Source organism: Pleurodeles waltl, chromosome 10 (assembly GCF_031143425.1).
Source record: "Pleurodeles waltl isolate 20211129_DDA chromosome 10, aPleWal1.hap1.20221129, whole genome shotgun sequence".
Lineage (NCBI taxonomy): Eukaryota > Metazoa > Chordata > Amphibia > Caudata > Salamandridae > Pleurodeles > Pleurodeles waltl.
In genome coordinates this window covers 56,119,294-56,132,955 of record NC_090449.1, presented here as the reverse complement: position 1 = coordinate 56,132,955, position 13,662 = coordinate 56,119,294, and the positions used below count along the sequence as shown (strand labels likewise).

At 41.2% G+C, this 13,662-nt stretch overlaps 1 protein-coding gene across 2 annotated transcripts in view; it reads left to right on the top strand.

Moving 5' to 3' along the window:
* LOC138261030 (metalloproteinase inhibitor 1-like) overlaps nucleotides 1-13,662 on the top strand; it is a 73,616-nt gene that overhangs the window by 40,972 nt on the left and 18,982 nt on the right. For both annotated transcript variants that reach the window (XM_069209646.1, XM_069209645.1), the window contains one exon: nucleotides 8,405-8,520. In XM_069209646.1, the coding sequence (XP_069065747.1) occupies nucleotides 8,405-8,520 (116 nt within the window). The remainder of the gene's footprint in view (nucleotides 1-8,404; nucleotides 8,521-13,662) is intronic.

The following is a 13,662-nucleotide window of genomic DNA, read 5'->3' as shown; positions in this document are numbered from 1 at the left end:
ATAGGTCTAGAATATATTTTAATGTTAACATACTATTAATACTAATTAATGACTTAAATATCATAAACACATGTATTGTAGTAAAAACGCTGTATGAACAAAGAAAACTGTGTCCATCTGCTATATTTGTTCTGCCAGACATTATAATATCCCAAATTCTAAGATACGTCTTGTATTGCTTTTTTGCATCTCTGGTTTTTATAACGACCACAGTGTGGTTCATCTTTCATTTGAAGCCCAAGCAATATTCTTGTCATCTCATTGGGTAAGGTTGCTGACTTAGGCTCTTCTTTTAGGAAATCAGGAGGATCGTCTGAGTTAGGACCACATACGCTGATCATAGTGAAAAGCGAGATCCACAGTTCATCTTTACTTAACATAAGATCGAGTGGTAACCATTATATGAAAAGGATTCACAATTAAAATGCATGTCCTAACATGTTATTTTTTTGCAGGGAAATGGCCACAACTATTCACCAGTGTGTTTGCAGTAGGTATCCCCTGCTATGATGAGTATGATTGTTCTGTAAAAAGATTACATGGGCATTTGAATCTTCAAAAACCTGAAAAATAGTCCAGCACTGTCTTACTTTTTGTGAATGACCATTACGTTTGCTCAGGGTTATGTAATATAAGTATTCAGTTCAAATATGTTTGCAGTATGTATTCCTCTAATATACAGACATGTTTTGAAAGAATTTATAAGTTTATGAATAAGAATTTGCTGGCTTTGGAGTATTTTCCTGACAAGTTACAACTTTCAAATTCCCATAGCTAGAGAAAGGAAAAAGTTCAGCACATTTTAAAAAAGGAATGCCTGTTTCTGTGGAATATATGTGCAAGGAAAGAATAAACCATATCTTGTTGGCTATGGAGAACTGGAAGATGGAGACTTTCTAGAGACATGCCATACACAAGAGTGCTAAGTGAGCACTAAGGAACTTGCAGGATCTGAGCAGGAGTCCCAGGCCATCTTAGGCAGCCATATCAACTTGATTTCAGTTCCATGCTTAGCAGTAATTTCCCTAGTCGCATTGGCTCCCCATTGCAACTACTGGTTCCTACACTGGCCTCTCCATTTCCACTGTTTTAATTTGTTCTCCCCAGGATCTTTCCTCCTAACTACCTGGAGTTTAGACTCATTCCTTCCTGTCTCTCTCTGTGCTTCCTTCCTATAGTATTCTTCTTATCGACTGCTCCGAGTAATTTGGTTTCCAAAGATGGTGGAATGTTTTCTGGTCTTCGTTATGCTGGTTTTTTTTTTTCTCATTTACCTCCTAATACAAAACTGAACTACCTAGTACCAATACCCTCCCTCAGCTCAGGGATTGTGATATTATATTTTACCTTCCGAGGCCAACGGACCTTTACAGGTTAACTTAACCAAGGTCAAGTCCTGAGTCAAGGTTCAGATGTAATCATAGACCAAGTGATTTTTGTAAGCAAAAGCTCAAATAGTCATATTTGAGATGGCTTGGTGTGAAGTAATTGCACGCTAGAGTAAATCTTTAGCTTGATCGATCTTTAGTATCCATCTGAGCGCATGTCTTACAGAAACAGCCCATTCTGTCCTAGTGGGGGATAACTTGGACAGCCACTTTCTACAGATTTCTCGCCTTGTTAAAAGTACCAAGTAGAGCAGTAGCTTGCTTTTGTCCTTGCTTAGCAAGCTTGGCTCGTCTGTACAGCCAAAAACAATAGGTGTAAAGCTTACCTTTATTTCTTTTTGTAAGATAATTCTTATGATTTTACCCACACTTTCCCAATACGTTCGGATCAAAGGGCAGTCCAAAAACATATGGATGTCATCTGCTGTCACTGCAGCACACTTCATGCACTCTGCTGAATTCCTCTTTCCCATCTTTTCAGTGTTGTAGGTCATCCAATATACCTAATTGAGAGTGAACAAATGACACCATCTTTAAAAAGCGGGTCCAACAGTACTGTAAAGTGTAGATATCGAAACTTGCCATTTATCTTGTAACTCTGTCATCTGCAAGTTTCCTCTCCATAGTTCCTCAGAAGGTTGACGTCTCCATTCACGGTATTTAGTATTAGCCAGTACCACATTGCAACTTCCTTTTCCCCGTGGATGGATTTTGATAGCTGTGTGTGAGTGGACCCCCCAACATGCATAGTTTGAACCCAACTTCACAGTTGATTTGCTCCCAAAGTCTTGCATCAACTTATCTTTCACTGTTAACGCCTGCTCTAAGTCAGTTGTATATCATAAGATCATTGGCCTCACCTTTTCCACCCAGCCATTATACCTGAATGGACAAAACGCTGACTCCTTCCTTAGTTTGCTCGCTAGGGGTCTATATAAAGGTTAAACATCAATGGGGAAGTGGACAACCTTGTTGTTGTGTACCTCCTGTAATTCTAAACTTCAATGTTAAACAACCATTCAACAACATTTTCGCTTGAAAAGGTTCTCCACAAGTTGCTTTGGAGCTCAGATACCTCCAATTCACTGATCAAATGCCATCTGATGCTAATATTGCTAATGAAAAATTTAACATAGAAGCTATATCAATCACACAACCAATCCATGGGTTAATTCTTGGAGGTACCTCCCTTTTATAAATGCCTTTTGATCTTTCTGTATTAAACCACATACTTAATTGCTTAGACTTTTAGCTTATATATTAGCAAGATTTTATAATCTCTTATAAGCAAGGATACCAGTCTGTATGATTCACAACTCGCAGGGTTCATATCTTGTTTAAAAACTAAGGTAATTATTGCTTCTTTCCTAGAGTGTCATTTCAGCACCATTGCTAAAAATCTCCCCAAAAATTCAGTTAAAACAGGTATGATCATTTCCTCAGTACGTCATACAAATCGTTTGGTAGCCTACTGGGGTCAGCTGCTTTCCCACTTTTCACTAACTGTAACGCCCTGCAGGATTTTACTCTGTTCAATTCCCCTTCTTAAATTTATTTCTTGAGCCCCAGAAAGTTTCACTGGAGGATCAAAATCTAACCACACTAGGGGGGTCATTCTGACCCTGGCGGCCGGTGACCGCCAGGGTCACCGACCACGGGAGCACCGCCAACAGGCTGGCGGTGCTCCCAAGGGCATTCTGACCGCGGCGGTTCAGCCGCGGTCAGAAAGGGTAAACCGGCGGTCTCCCGCCGGTTTACCGCTGCCCCATTGAATCCTCCATGGCGGCGGAGCGCGCTCCGCCGCCATGGGGATTCAGACACCCCCTACCGCCATCCTGTTCATGGCGGGAAACCCGCCATGAACAGGATGGCGGTAGGGGGTGCCGGGGGGCCCCTGGGGGCCCCTGCAGTGCCCATGCCAATGGCATGGGCACTGCAGGGGCCCCCGTAAGAGGGCCCCACAAAGTATTTCAGTGTCTGCTTTGCAGACACTGAAATACGCGACGGGTGCAACTGCACCCGTCGCACCCCTGCAACTACGCCGGCTCAATTCTGAGCCGGCGTCCTCGTTGCAGGGGCATTTCCGCTGGGCCGGCGGGCGCTCTTTTGGAGAGCGCCCGCCGGCCCAGCGGAAATGTTTGAATGGCCGCTGCGGTCTTTTGACAGCGGTGCGGTAATTTGTCGGCGGTACCTTGGCGGAAGGTCTGAATGACACCCCAGGACCCTATGTTCCATCACATTTAGATCTTCCCTATATATGTCTCTAAAATGAGCGAGGAAAAACTTGTTGTTGGGTGCTATCTCATCAGAGCCCATCTTTTTATTTCCCTGACAAGGTTCCTTGATAAATCTGTTTTAATTTTCCTAGCTAGTAGCTTACCACTGCTTTCTCAGTGTGACACTTTGCCCCAACTCCCAACTCTTCCTTACTTTTTCCTCCAACAACCTTGCAAGTTTGTGTGCTTCCTGAAGGTCAGCATCTGATGCTTTCTTCTGCTCATTTGTGATATTCTGGCCAACAACTGTTATTCTAATTTGTTCATGTTATCCTCCAACTGCCCACTCTCTTTCTTTTATATCTTATTTCTCTACCTTGTAATGCAATTTAATCTTCCTCTAATATAAGCCCTAAATGTGTTCTTAACCAAATTCAAGTGTGCTGCTCCTTGATTAAATGTAAAGAAAACCTCTACGGCATCCTCTGTTAGATCCTCCACCGTCTCTTTCTCTCTAAAAGTAGACTATGATTTAGGGCCCCCTTTTCAACTCAGACTCATTAAGCTGTCTTAACTCTAACAAAATAGCTAAGTGGTCAGATAGGTGTGCAGGCAGTTGAGTCAGACTGCACATTACACACTTCCTCCACTAATAGTTGGTGAACTAAAAAGTAATCAGTTCTAGATGCATGACCATACTTTTTATTTTGAAGAGTATAATCCCTCTTTTTGCTACCCTTCTTCTCCAAATATCTCACACCCATAACTGATATCATGCTTTTAATATATCATTGCATCTTTGGGACGTGTGTCATCCCTAGTCTTAAACATTTGTCTAAAACATTATCCAATAATACATTAATGTCTCCTGCCATTAAAATGGGAGCAGGGAATCCCAATAGTTTTAGGTGAACATTTTTTATTAGATTAATGTTGTTCATTTTAGGCCCATATTATCCTGCTTAGGTGTAGCTCTTGTCTCACATTTGTAAAGTCCATTTTATCCACCTTGCTGTCTTGTCAATGACATATCCCATAGAGGTAGTCTGGATATTAGTTTTTTACCAGAATAACCACAGTGTTATTGCAACGCTTGTAGTGTTTACCACACACTTGCTGAAGACATTTGTGTGTTTTAAAGATCTCCAAGCATTCTTTGAGTTAGATGTGTTTCTTGCAAAATAATTATTTGCACTTGACAGTCTTATAGATATTATAAGCTCCTCTTCTGTCTATTTTCTGTGTGCAGCCCGTTTATATTCCACAACAGTTTTCATGCTGAGGCTACTCCACCCCTACTTTGTACTCCCATATGTTTGTATTTTCATAAAATCTTACCTCACATTGTCCCTATTGTTATGTTAACTAAGGTGTGCATAAGTCTTCTGAGGATATTTTTTTTGTTTCTTCTCTCGATGCTTCCTAATCAGTGTTCCTCTTTCCGCCAACTCCTCCTTTCCCTCCCATGGAGAACCCTCCCAATTTCCATGTGAATATAACTACTGTCCTTTGAAGCTAAACATATCTGAGATGAGTTGGCTAAAAAAAAGTACAGAACCAGCAAATCCCGAATAGCACAAGCAAATTCTAACAAACTATATTCTTATTTGCTTGATCAGAAGTCAATTCTGAAGTACCTGTCTTAACCTATATTGTAAATAACTAACATGCTTTAATTTTGTCGATCAATTAATCTGCTTTTTTGTGCCCCCTTAGGTTATACATTTTGTTGTCATGAATTACTTTTAGTATGGCTGGAAATTTCATTTGGGCAGTGGCATCTAATTTTTTAAACCCATCAATCCATATTCTTAGTTCCATTTTCTCTCTCTGGAGTTATTCAAGAGATACCTGACCTGATTTCGAAGTTGAATCCCCTTGCAGTTAATGCTTTTGATTTCAATATTTTCGTCTATATCTGTCCCTTACTCAAATATGTTAGAAAATTCACTAGTATTTTCTGAGGTTTCCTTATATTAGGATTCTTCTTAAAGGAATCATGATGCACTCTCTGAATGTCTCCCCCTATATCAATCATGTCATCCTCTAGGGGGATTACCGCTTTTAACAATTCCACCACAAAAGTTCTCATACCCTGCCCTTTATGCTCCCTTGGAACATTTAGGATCCTACTGTCATTTCTTCTTGAGCTATTTTTCCAAATGATCCTCTCATGGAGTTCATTCCTCTTACGCTTTATGTTCAAAATCTCCTCATTGTTCTGTGCCACTGATGTTTTAGGCTCACTCACTGCCTCTTCTAAGGCCAAGGACCTTCCTAGCTATGGAGTCATTTTTTTCACTAGGTTATTACATACCCCTTAAATCTTTTTATGATTTGCTTAAAATATTGTGAATCTAGATTTGGTGTCTGGTACCAATGATAACAGCATATATCCACTGCAGAGGTGGCAGGGATTGTTTGATCCAACTGAGGATGTCTAAGATCTAAATGTGGCAGCCCCAAGAGTCTAATCTTCCGGTTCTTTCTTCAACTTTCTCAAATGTTGACCCTGGTTTGATGTGAAGGGCAAGTTCAATGTCATTACTTCCTGCATAGGCATTGGACCTCCACCGATTCTCCTGCCTCCTTCATGTCTATTATGCCTGTTAGTGAGTGATACCTGTTTGAGGTTGTAATTTCCACACTGTTACCATTTACTGTGGCCTCAGGAGGTGAGGACAGTTCTATATTTTCACCATGGACATTAGTCTTCCAACCTGCATGGAGGACCTCCCCATTTAGAGTATTCATGGCAGCTGTATCCTGCTGACTTTCTGCCATCTCTGCTGAACTGTTGTTGGGTAGCACCTTAAAGAAGGATCTCATTGAGGAAGTAATTTTCAAGTCTCTGCTGGGCTTTTTCATTCAGACATCTGCTGCATTTAATAGAAGAATGCCCCCGTGTTGTGGTCCTAAACCATCAGTCGCAGACCTCCCATCACCTATTTTATCATGCTTATTAGGTTTATATCCATCCGAGTTCTTTTTATGTGCAGCAGTATTGTTAGATAGTCCAATCTTGCTTTTTCAAAACCTGAGGCAGAGGAGACGGATACACTCCGCCCTACCCTAATAATTTCCCTTGTCTTGCTTCTAAGAATCTATCTACTCCTGCTTCTACCTGAGACCTCCTTTTGCTTCCCTATGGGATTGTCTAGATGCCTCATTACCTCCTTACCTCCACCCTCCTCCAACCCTCCACCTCCAACCCTTTATCCATTGTGCCAAAGTTCAGCAGACTTGTGCTTCCTGCTGCACTTTCTTCTTCTACCTTTTGCAGCTGAGCAATGGGGAATTGCTCTGTCACTGGTTCTGCTGTGTGTGGGCTCCGATGCCACTTGTGCTGCCTCTGCCTCCCAGTCCTCAGACAAGATGTTTGCTTCTGCTTGAAGGCCTTGCTTGACTTTCAACGCCGTCCTCCTCCAGGTTCAGTATTGGTGCATAGTGAACACACCACCACCTTGACCACCAGATTCGCTCACAGACGATGACAGCTAGGAAGCATACCATATGTTAAGGTCCATCTAAAATAGTGTTTTATGCCTCAGCGTGAAGGTCCAAAAGTGATTGCAATGAGTACACTGTCAGGGTGCTACCAGCACCTACTGAACTTTAGGGGGAATTGCACCTCTTCATCAATTTAGTGCTGGTGACAGGGGACTGGGAAGGTGCGGATTGTTGATATGTCTAACTTCAGTGTACTAGAATAAGCGTAGCCACTTCTAATCTTTGGTAGCCTAGGTCAGTATGCCTTTTTATTCCCCTTTTTTCTCTGTGTTGCATGCAAGTGTTTCCTTTTTCTTGGTGGACGTCTGTGAGGTCCTTCAAACTTGACTTCTTGTTTCTTGTATTTCGCTCTTGAGGAATTGCTGCATACTTTTTGATTATCATTGACTCTTACTTTTCTCTCGATTAGCACCTTAGAGGTAGTGTTAGAGCCTGTCACTGGTTTGACTGTTGAGTGTAGGTTTCCTTAGTGGACACCAAACACAGAAAATGTTATTATGTCCTTAGGTATTATGTTTCTATTTTGCTTGCTTTTGTGCTGGGAGGGTTCTGTGTTCTATGATGTATGAATTTCTAATGGTAATGTAGCTTCGAAAGTGGTTCAAACTGTAGATGATAATTGCGATGATCTGTATTGACTAACTGCATTGTGCTCCAGCTGCTGGGCGGCAATGAAGAGACTTATGTAAACAGATGCATAAGCCTGCCTCTTAAATGTTGGCTGTTACCTGGTCATGATAACCACAAGATCTGTTCCATTGTGGACTTCTGCTGGAATGCTCAATGTGTGATGGGTTATCTGCTTGGGTTGCTATAGCATTGCCACACCATGTTCATTAGACCCTATGAATTGTTCTAGATCTAACTAGTGTTGCAGTGGCATGCCAGCTGTGTTGTACACTGAAGAGCTGTAAGCGAGAAAGTGTTTTTATGCCATTGAATATGACACATTGTGCTTGCAAGAGGCAAATGTCTTTTAGAGCATGAGAGCTGGAGCAGTGACAGATATTCCAGACTACTACAGGCTATATAATGATTTTGATTTATTGTCCGTGAATATCCACAGGCTCCTGCATGGTTTCAACCCTAATGGATGTACTGTGGCTACCTCTGTTGAAAATGTAAGACAATTGAAGCTTGTAGGCAAGATAAAACAGAGTCAGCCAATTATTGAGGGAAGTTGCGGGGAATATCAGAAATGATTCAGCTCAAGATTTGTTCAAAATTTATGAACATAACATATTGTGACATAGCAAGAGTTAATCAGTGACTTTTTCTTATCACAAACAGGTCCCAGCTGGAATGGTCGTGTGGATGTGAACTTATGTAACTACCTTGTGCCTTGGCAGACATTGTCTGAGGCACAGAAAAAGGGGATCGAAGGTGCATACAATTGCGACTGCAAAGTGAGTAACCATTGCACACTGATACTGCTATTGAAGTTAGACAGTGGGCCTAAAAAGGACAGAGGCCATTCTCCCGCCACCTAAACAAGTTTACCTATCAATTCCTCAGATTTTAGGATAGTTGCCCTTTTATAATTAGGCTTGTAGGCCTGGTGGCCAAATAGAGAAAGACACTTCTTTCTACTTTATTGCCCCCACCAGGGGACTAACAACAATCTAATTCTTCATGCAGCCAGTGGTCAGTATTCTTAATTAATATATGAAAAGTCAGGGAAATACTGTAAAAAAAGAGCCAGTCAAAAAGTGCAGTTTGCGCTGACAGGGTATCAGTGGCAAGGCAAAGATGTGCAAAGCACATGCATGTGTGGCCATTAGGCCATTAATCTTTCCCTTCTTTTGTGGCTACTCAGTTTTAACAGTTTATTTGTCCATAATTCCGTGGGCGCACAAGCATGAGCACAAGGTCAGTAGCAACATGATGTTAGGCACATCTGATATAAATGTAACCCTTCTTTTAAATTCTTTATTACACTGCTGTGCCAACTGGGAAAAGGTTTCCATTTTACCGAATGACATTTTAGACAGCTAGACCGCATCAAATAAATTGATGCTAACCAAATATTGCCACCTGAAACCAATTATGATGTCTGTAAAGGTTGCACAATATGAACCCCAAAAAAACTTTAAACAGGGCACAATGGAGATTTTGGACATACCCACAATTCTCATCCACTAGTTTATATATCTGTTTCGCCCACAGACCCCACCATTATAAGGTATCCAACCATCTGTGACTTCACCAACCTATTGCCAAGTCTAAGGAATGAACCTCACAACCCAATGAGAATTCAAACTATTTTGTCATCATTTCATATTTTTAGTACTGTCCTCTTGGACCCTACAGAAGTCAGAGGTTGCAACCCAGGAAGCGCTATTGATAATGTAATGGCCTTGGGTGCGCTTGTGGTGTGCACTGTGTCAAAGGAGGAACAAAACTATAAATTGTGGATTTTAGAATGCACTATGCTGCAAAAACTGTTCAATGTCAGTCTGTACACTCCTCAGTCTTTGCTGCTACTGTAACATGCCATCCTAGTCATATATAAAAGAGCAGAAGTGGCTCCTATTCATTATTCTAACTGACTAAGGAGGAGTACATATCAGACATTGGCTAGGTTGATAAGGAAAGAGTTGGTACAAGTATATCAGCTACAAAGGGGGTAGGGATTAAGAACTATCACAGAGACAGAGATTTGACAGCCATACCTAGTGAGACCAAACAGAGATGGAAAAGGGTAAATTTAGAGCCCTGGTTTGGTAAAGAATGTTAAATAACATGATGGATACGTTCTTTAAGAAACTGAAACTAGGCTACTTATTTTTTTTAAACTTTATTTATCATGTCTTTTTCAAGAGGAAAGTAAAACACAGAAGTTGCACATTGCAAAAAACTATATTTGACATTCCAAAAAAAGTTGTATGTCCAGTCTCTAACGATTCTAATAAGTAGATATTTAGGACTCTATAATATACTGGTGGTTTCTACATCTGAACAAATGTTGTTGTTTTTGTGGTTTAAATCCAGAGGCCTGGTCACTTCTTATCATCGCATGTCCTGGATTGAAGAAACATTGGGACCGTTTTGTGAAAGTCATGTTAGAGAAAAAGATTAGAAATTGTGGAGAATCATAGAACACTTCCATGGGCAGAGAAATGAATAGGATTGCGTATTGGGTCAAACAATCCAAAACAAAAGTAATGCTCTTACTGAAAGTAAATACAATTGTATAGGTGAGAGATAAAGTAAAAGACATCCTTATGTAACCTGGAGGAATAAACTCCACTAGCTGATGGTTACTAACAATGTCTCATTTTATGCAATGAGGCCCCATGGCTATTGGTACCAACTTGAGAACTGAGGAACCAGGTTTGAGTTCCACCCTCAGTTCAACATCCTGTGATTCTGGCCAATCATCTAATATTCCAATGCCTAAAAATGTTACATACTCTGGTTCTCATGTAAAGCACTGTAATGCCCTTGGACCAAGATTGTAGTATATAAGACTGCAAATAAAAATAAATAAATAACTATTTGCTGTCACTTTGTAAAATTAAGGTGCCCAGCAATTAATTTTTATTTATTGCCTCACTCAAATGTTTTATTGATAATGCATTGCGCCCACCAACATTTTAAATAAGGAGGTTTTGCACGGATTTTATTAATTTGTGCACTATTTTGAGATTGACTTCATTTTTGATATTGTACTGCATAATTTGGTATGTTTTACAAAATCCCAATAAATTCATTCTGTTCCGTTTTTTTAGAAAAATGTTCTCCTTTTAACACACAGCTCCCCTTCTATGGAGAAAGTGAATAAATGTTCAATCTTCAGAACACATAGGTACTCATTACGACCCTGGCGGTCGGTGGTAAAGCGGCAGTAAGACCGCAAACAGGCCAGCGAAAAAAAAAGTGGAATTATGACATCGGCGGTTACCGCCGGGGTCATCCGCAACTTCACCATTCCGACCGTCATGGCGGTGATGACCGCTGGGCTGGAGATTTCGGTCTCCAGCCCGGCGGCCGTCACTAGACCGCCAACGGTATCAGGACCCTGCATACCGCCATGGATTTCGGGTGATTGGGAACCGCCATGAGATCCATGGCGGTAGGCACTATCAGTGCCAGGGAATTCCTTCCCTGGCACTGATAGGGGTCTCCCCCACCCCCGCTACCCCCCACGAGTCCTCCCCCCACACCCCCCCATCCCTCTGCCACACCCCAAAGGTGGCACAACCCCCCTCCCCACCCTCACCCCAACTTGCACATATACACATATACACACCCCTACACGCACACATACATCACGACAACACATACCCGCACACATACAAACTGACATGCACACCGACCGACCCGCCCACATTTCCCATACACACAGCACCCCCGCACGCATACACACACTCACACACCCCCTCTACACACTCACACACATACCCCCATGCACGCACACAACACACATCCCCCCGACCCCCCTCCCCTAACGGACAATCAACTTACCTTGTCCGTTGGCCCTCCGGGAGGGGACGGGATCCATGGGGGTAGCTCCGCCACCAGCACACCGTCACCAGAACACCGCCACACCGAATCATGGGACGTGATTCTCTGGGCGGTGTTCTGTTGACGTGGCGGTGGAGGTTGAGCAGCCTCCACTTTCCCGCCGACCGCCAGTATGGCTGCTGGCGGCTTTCCGTACGGAAAAGGATGGAGGGCTGCCAGCGGTCATAATATGCGGCACGGAAGACCGCCACCACTGGCAGTCTTCAGCACGGCTGTACCTCGGCGGTCTTGCGAAAAGACCGCCGAGGTCGTAATGAGGGCCATAGTATAAGTTGTAACTATTTGGTGTGGTGTTTTGAAAGTCCTCAATCTTTAGGGACTGTTCTGTAGGGACCACACCACAGTAAGAGGAAGAAAATACACAGTACCTATTGGCAGACCTGTAACAACTATTTACCTTTCTTTTCCAAGTGTTTGCTAATCGTAAGGCAGTATAAAAACCATAACAGTGGTTAATTGAGGTAACATATTTATGATTATTTGTCCAATTTTTTAGTTGCAATTAAAGTAAGTTGGTTTGTCCAGTTTTTTTAGTTGCAGTTAAAGTAAGTTGTTTAATGAATGAGCAGCTTTCAGTCAAATACGTTTAATTTACAAAGTGTTTGCAAGGCCAGACCACACCACAATCCAATGTTTTTGTGCTCAGAGTGTCCACACTGTGAATACGTTGAGTTAGTTGTGTATATACAAAAAGAATAACTACATAAGACTAATAGTGAGCAAGTGGCTAGGCTGGTTTAGACAGACGTTCCAGACACATAACCAGACAGATGGTTTCCATACCGTATTGTCATAAGGCTCAGTTATATGACATATTATCGATCAGAAAAAAAAATGCAATAACATGGAGGACAACAATATCAACATTATATGCTTTTAATGCAAAATAAAATAATAATGACTACAGAAATATTGTGGACCAAAATGTAGACTTTTCATAAGTAACTACATGTCTAAATATAGTTTACAATATTGGACATTTGAAAGTGAAGCAAAATAAAAACATAAAAATATTTAAAACTTAAACCTATTAGCATGAATTTAATAGTTTTATATACTACACAGAATCACAATAGCACTCATTCTGGGTAAAAATCTAGCTATCTGCCTACGTTGGCGTAGTTCTGTTCAGCAGTTGTGGCTTTAACACTATCTAAAATTCCCTATGGAAATTGTATGTGGAAAATTATTTTGGAGACACCCCCCTCCTTTTGTCCTTGACCCTGCTTGATGAATCGCTCCCAAACTTTCCAGAACTGAGATGAGGTGGAAAGTTTAATGAAGATTCATCAAATGGTGCCAACATTATTAGCAAAACAAGTTGCTGCCTGTCAATCAGCTCTCTTGGCCAAAGATGTCAGATATCTATAAACTTTGATACTTAATTTCTCAAAAACTTCTGAACAGATTTACACCAAATCCCAAAAAGCACGCTTTCTGGGTATGTATCTAGCTGTCTACCAAATTTTGTATAATTTAATGTAGCTGTTTTTTCTCAATTGCTGTTCAGTTTTACTGTGGACAATAGCTAGGGAAAGATTCACTTTGGGACCACCCCTCTCTCTTTTGCTCATCCTCCGCTTGACGGTTCACCTCAAACCTTTTCAGGGAGGAGCTTAGTAAAGTACAGCACTTTTTTGGAAAGTTTCATGAAGATTCATCTAACAGCTCCAGATTTATCAGCAAACCAAAAAAGCCATTGCCTTTGGAAAGATAGTCCTATTTATGATAAATATATTAATATTAGACATTAGGTGATATAAATATTTAAGTACATATCTTACCTGAGAAGTAAAGGTTTATAACATCAATTGCGATATGTCTCCTGATGTAACTTCTGAGATGTAATGACTCCTGATGTACAGCTTGCAAAGTAACAGTAACTTACTGTCAACAGTCATTAGTTCAACATTGCAACACTGAGGCCTAATTCATCATGAAAATACAAATATAAAGCACAATTCACAACCGTCCTCAGTGTTTTTCATAATAGTACAGCAACTGTCTCAGCAAAGGCCTCT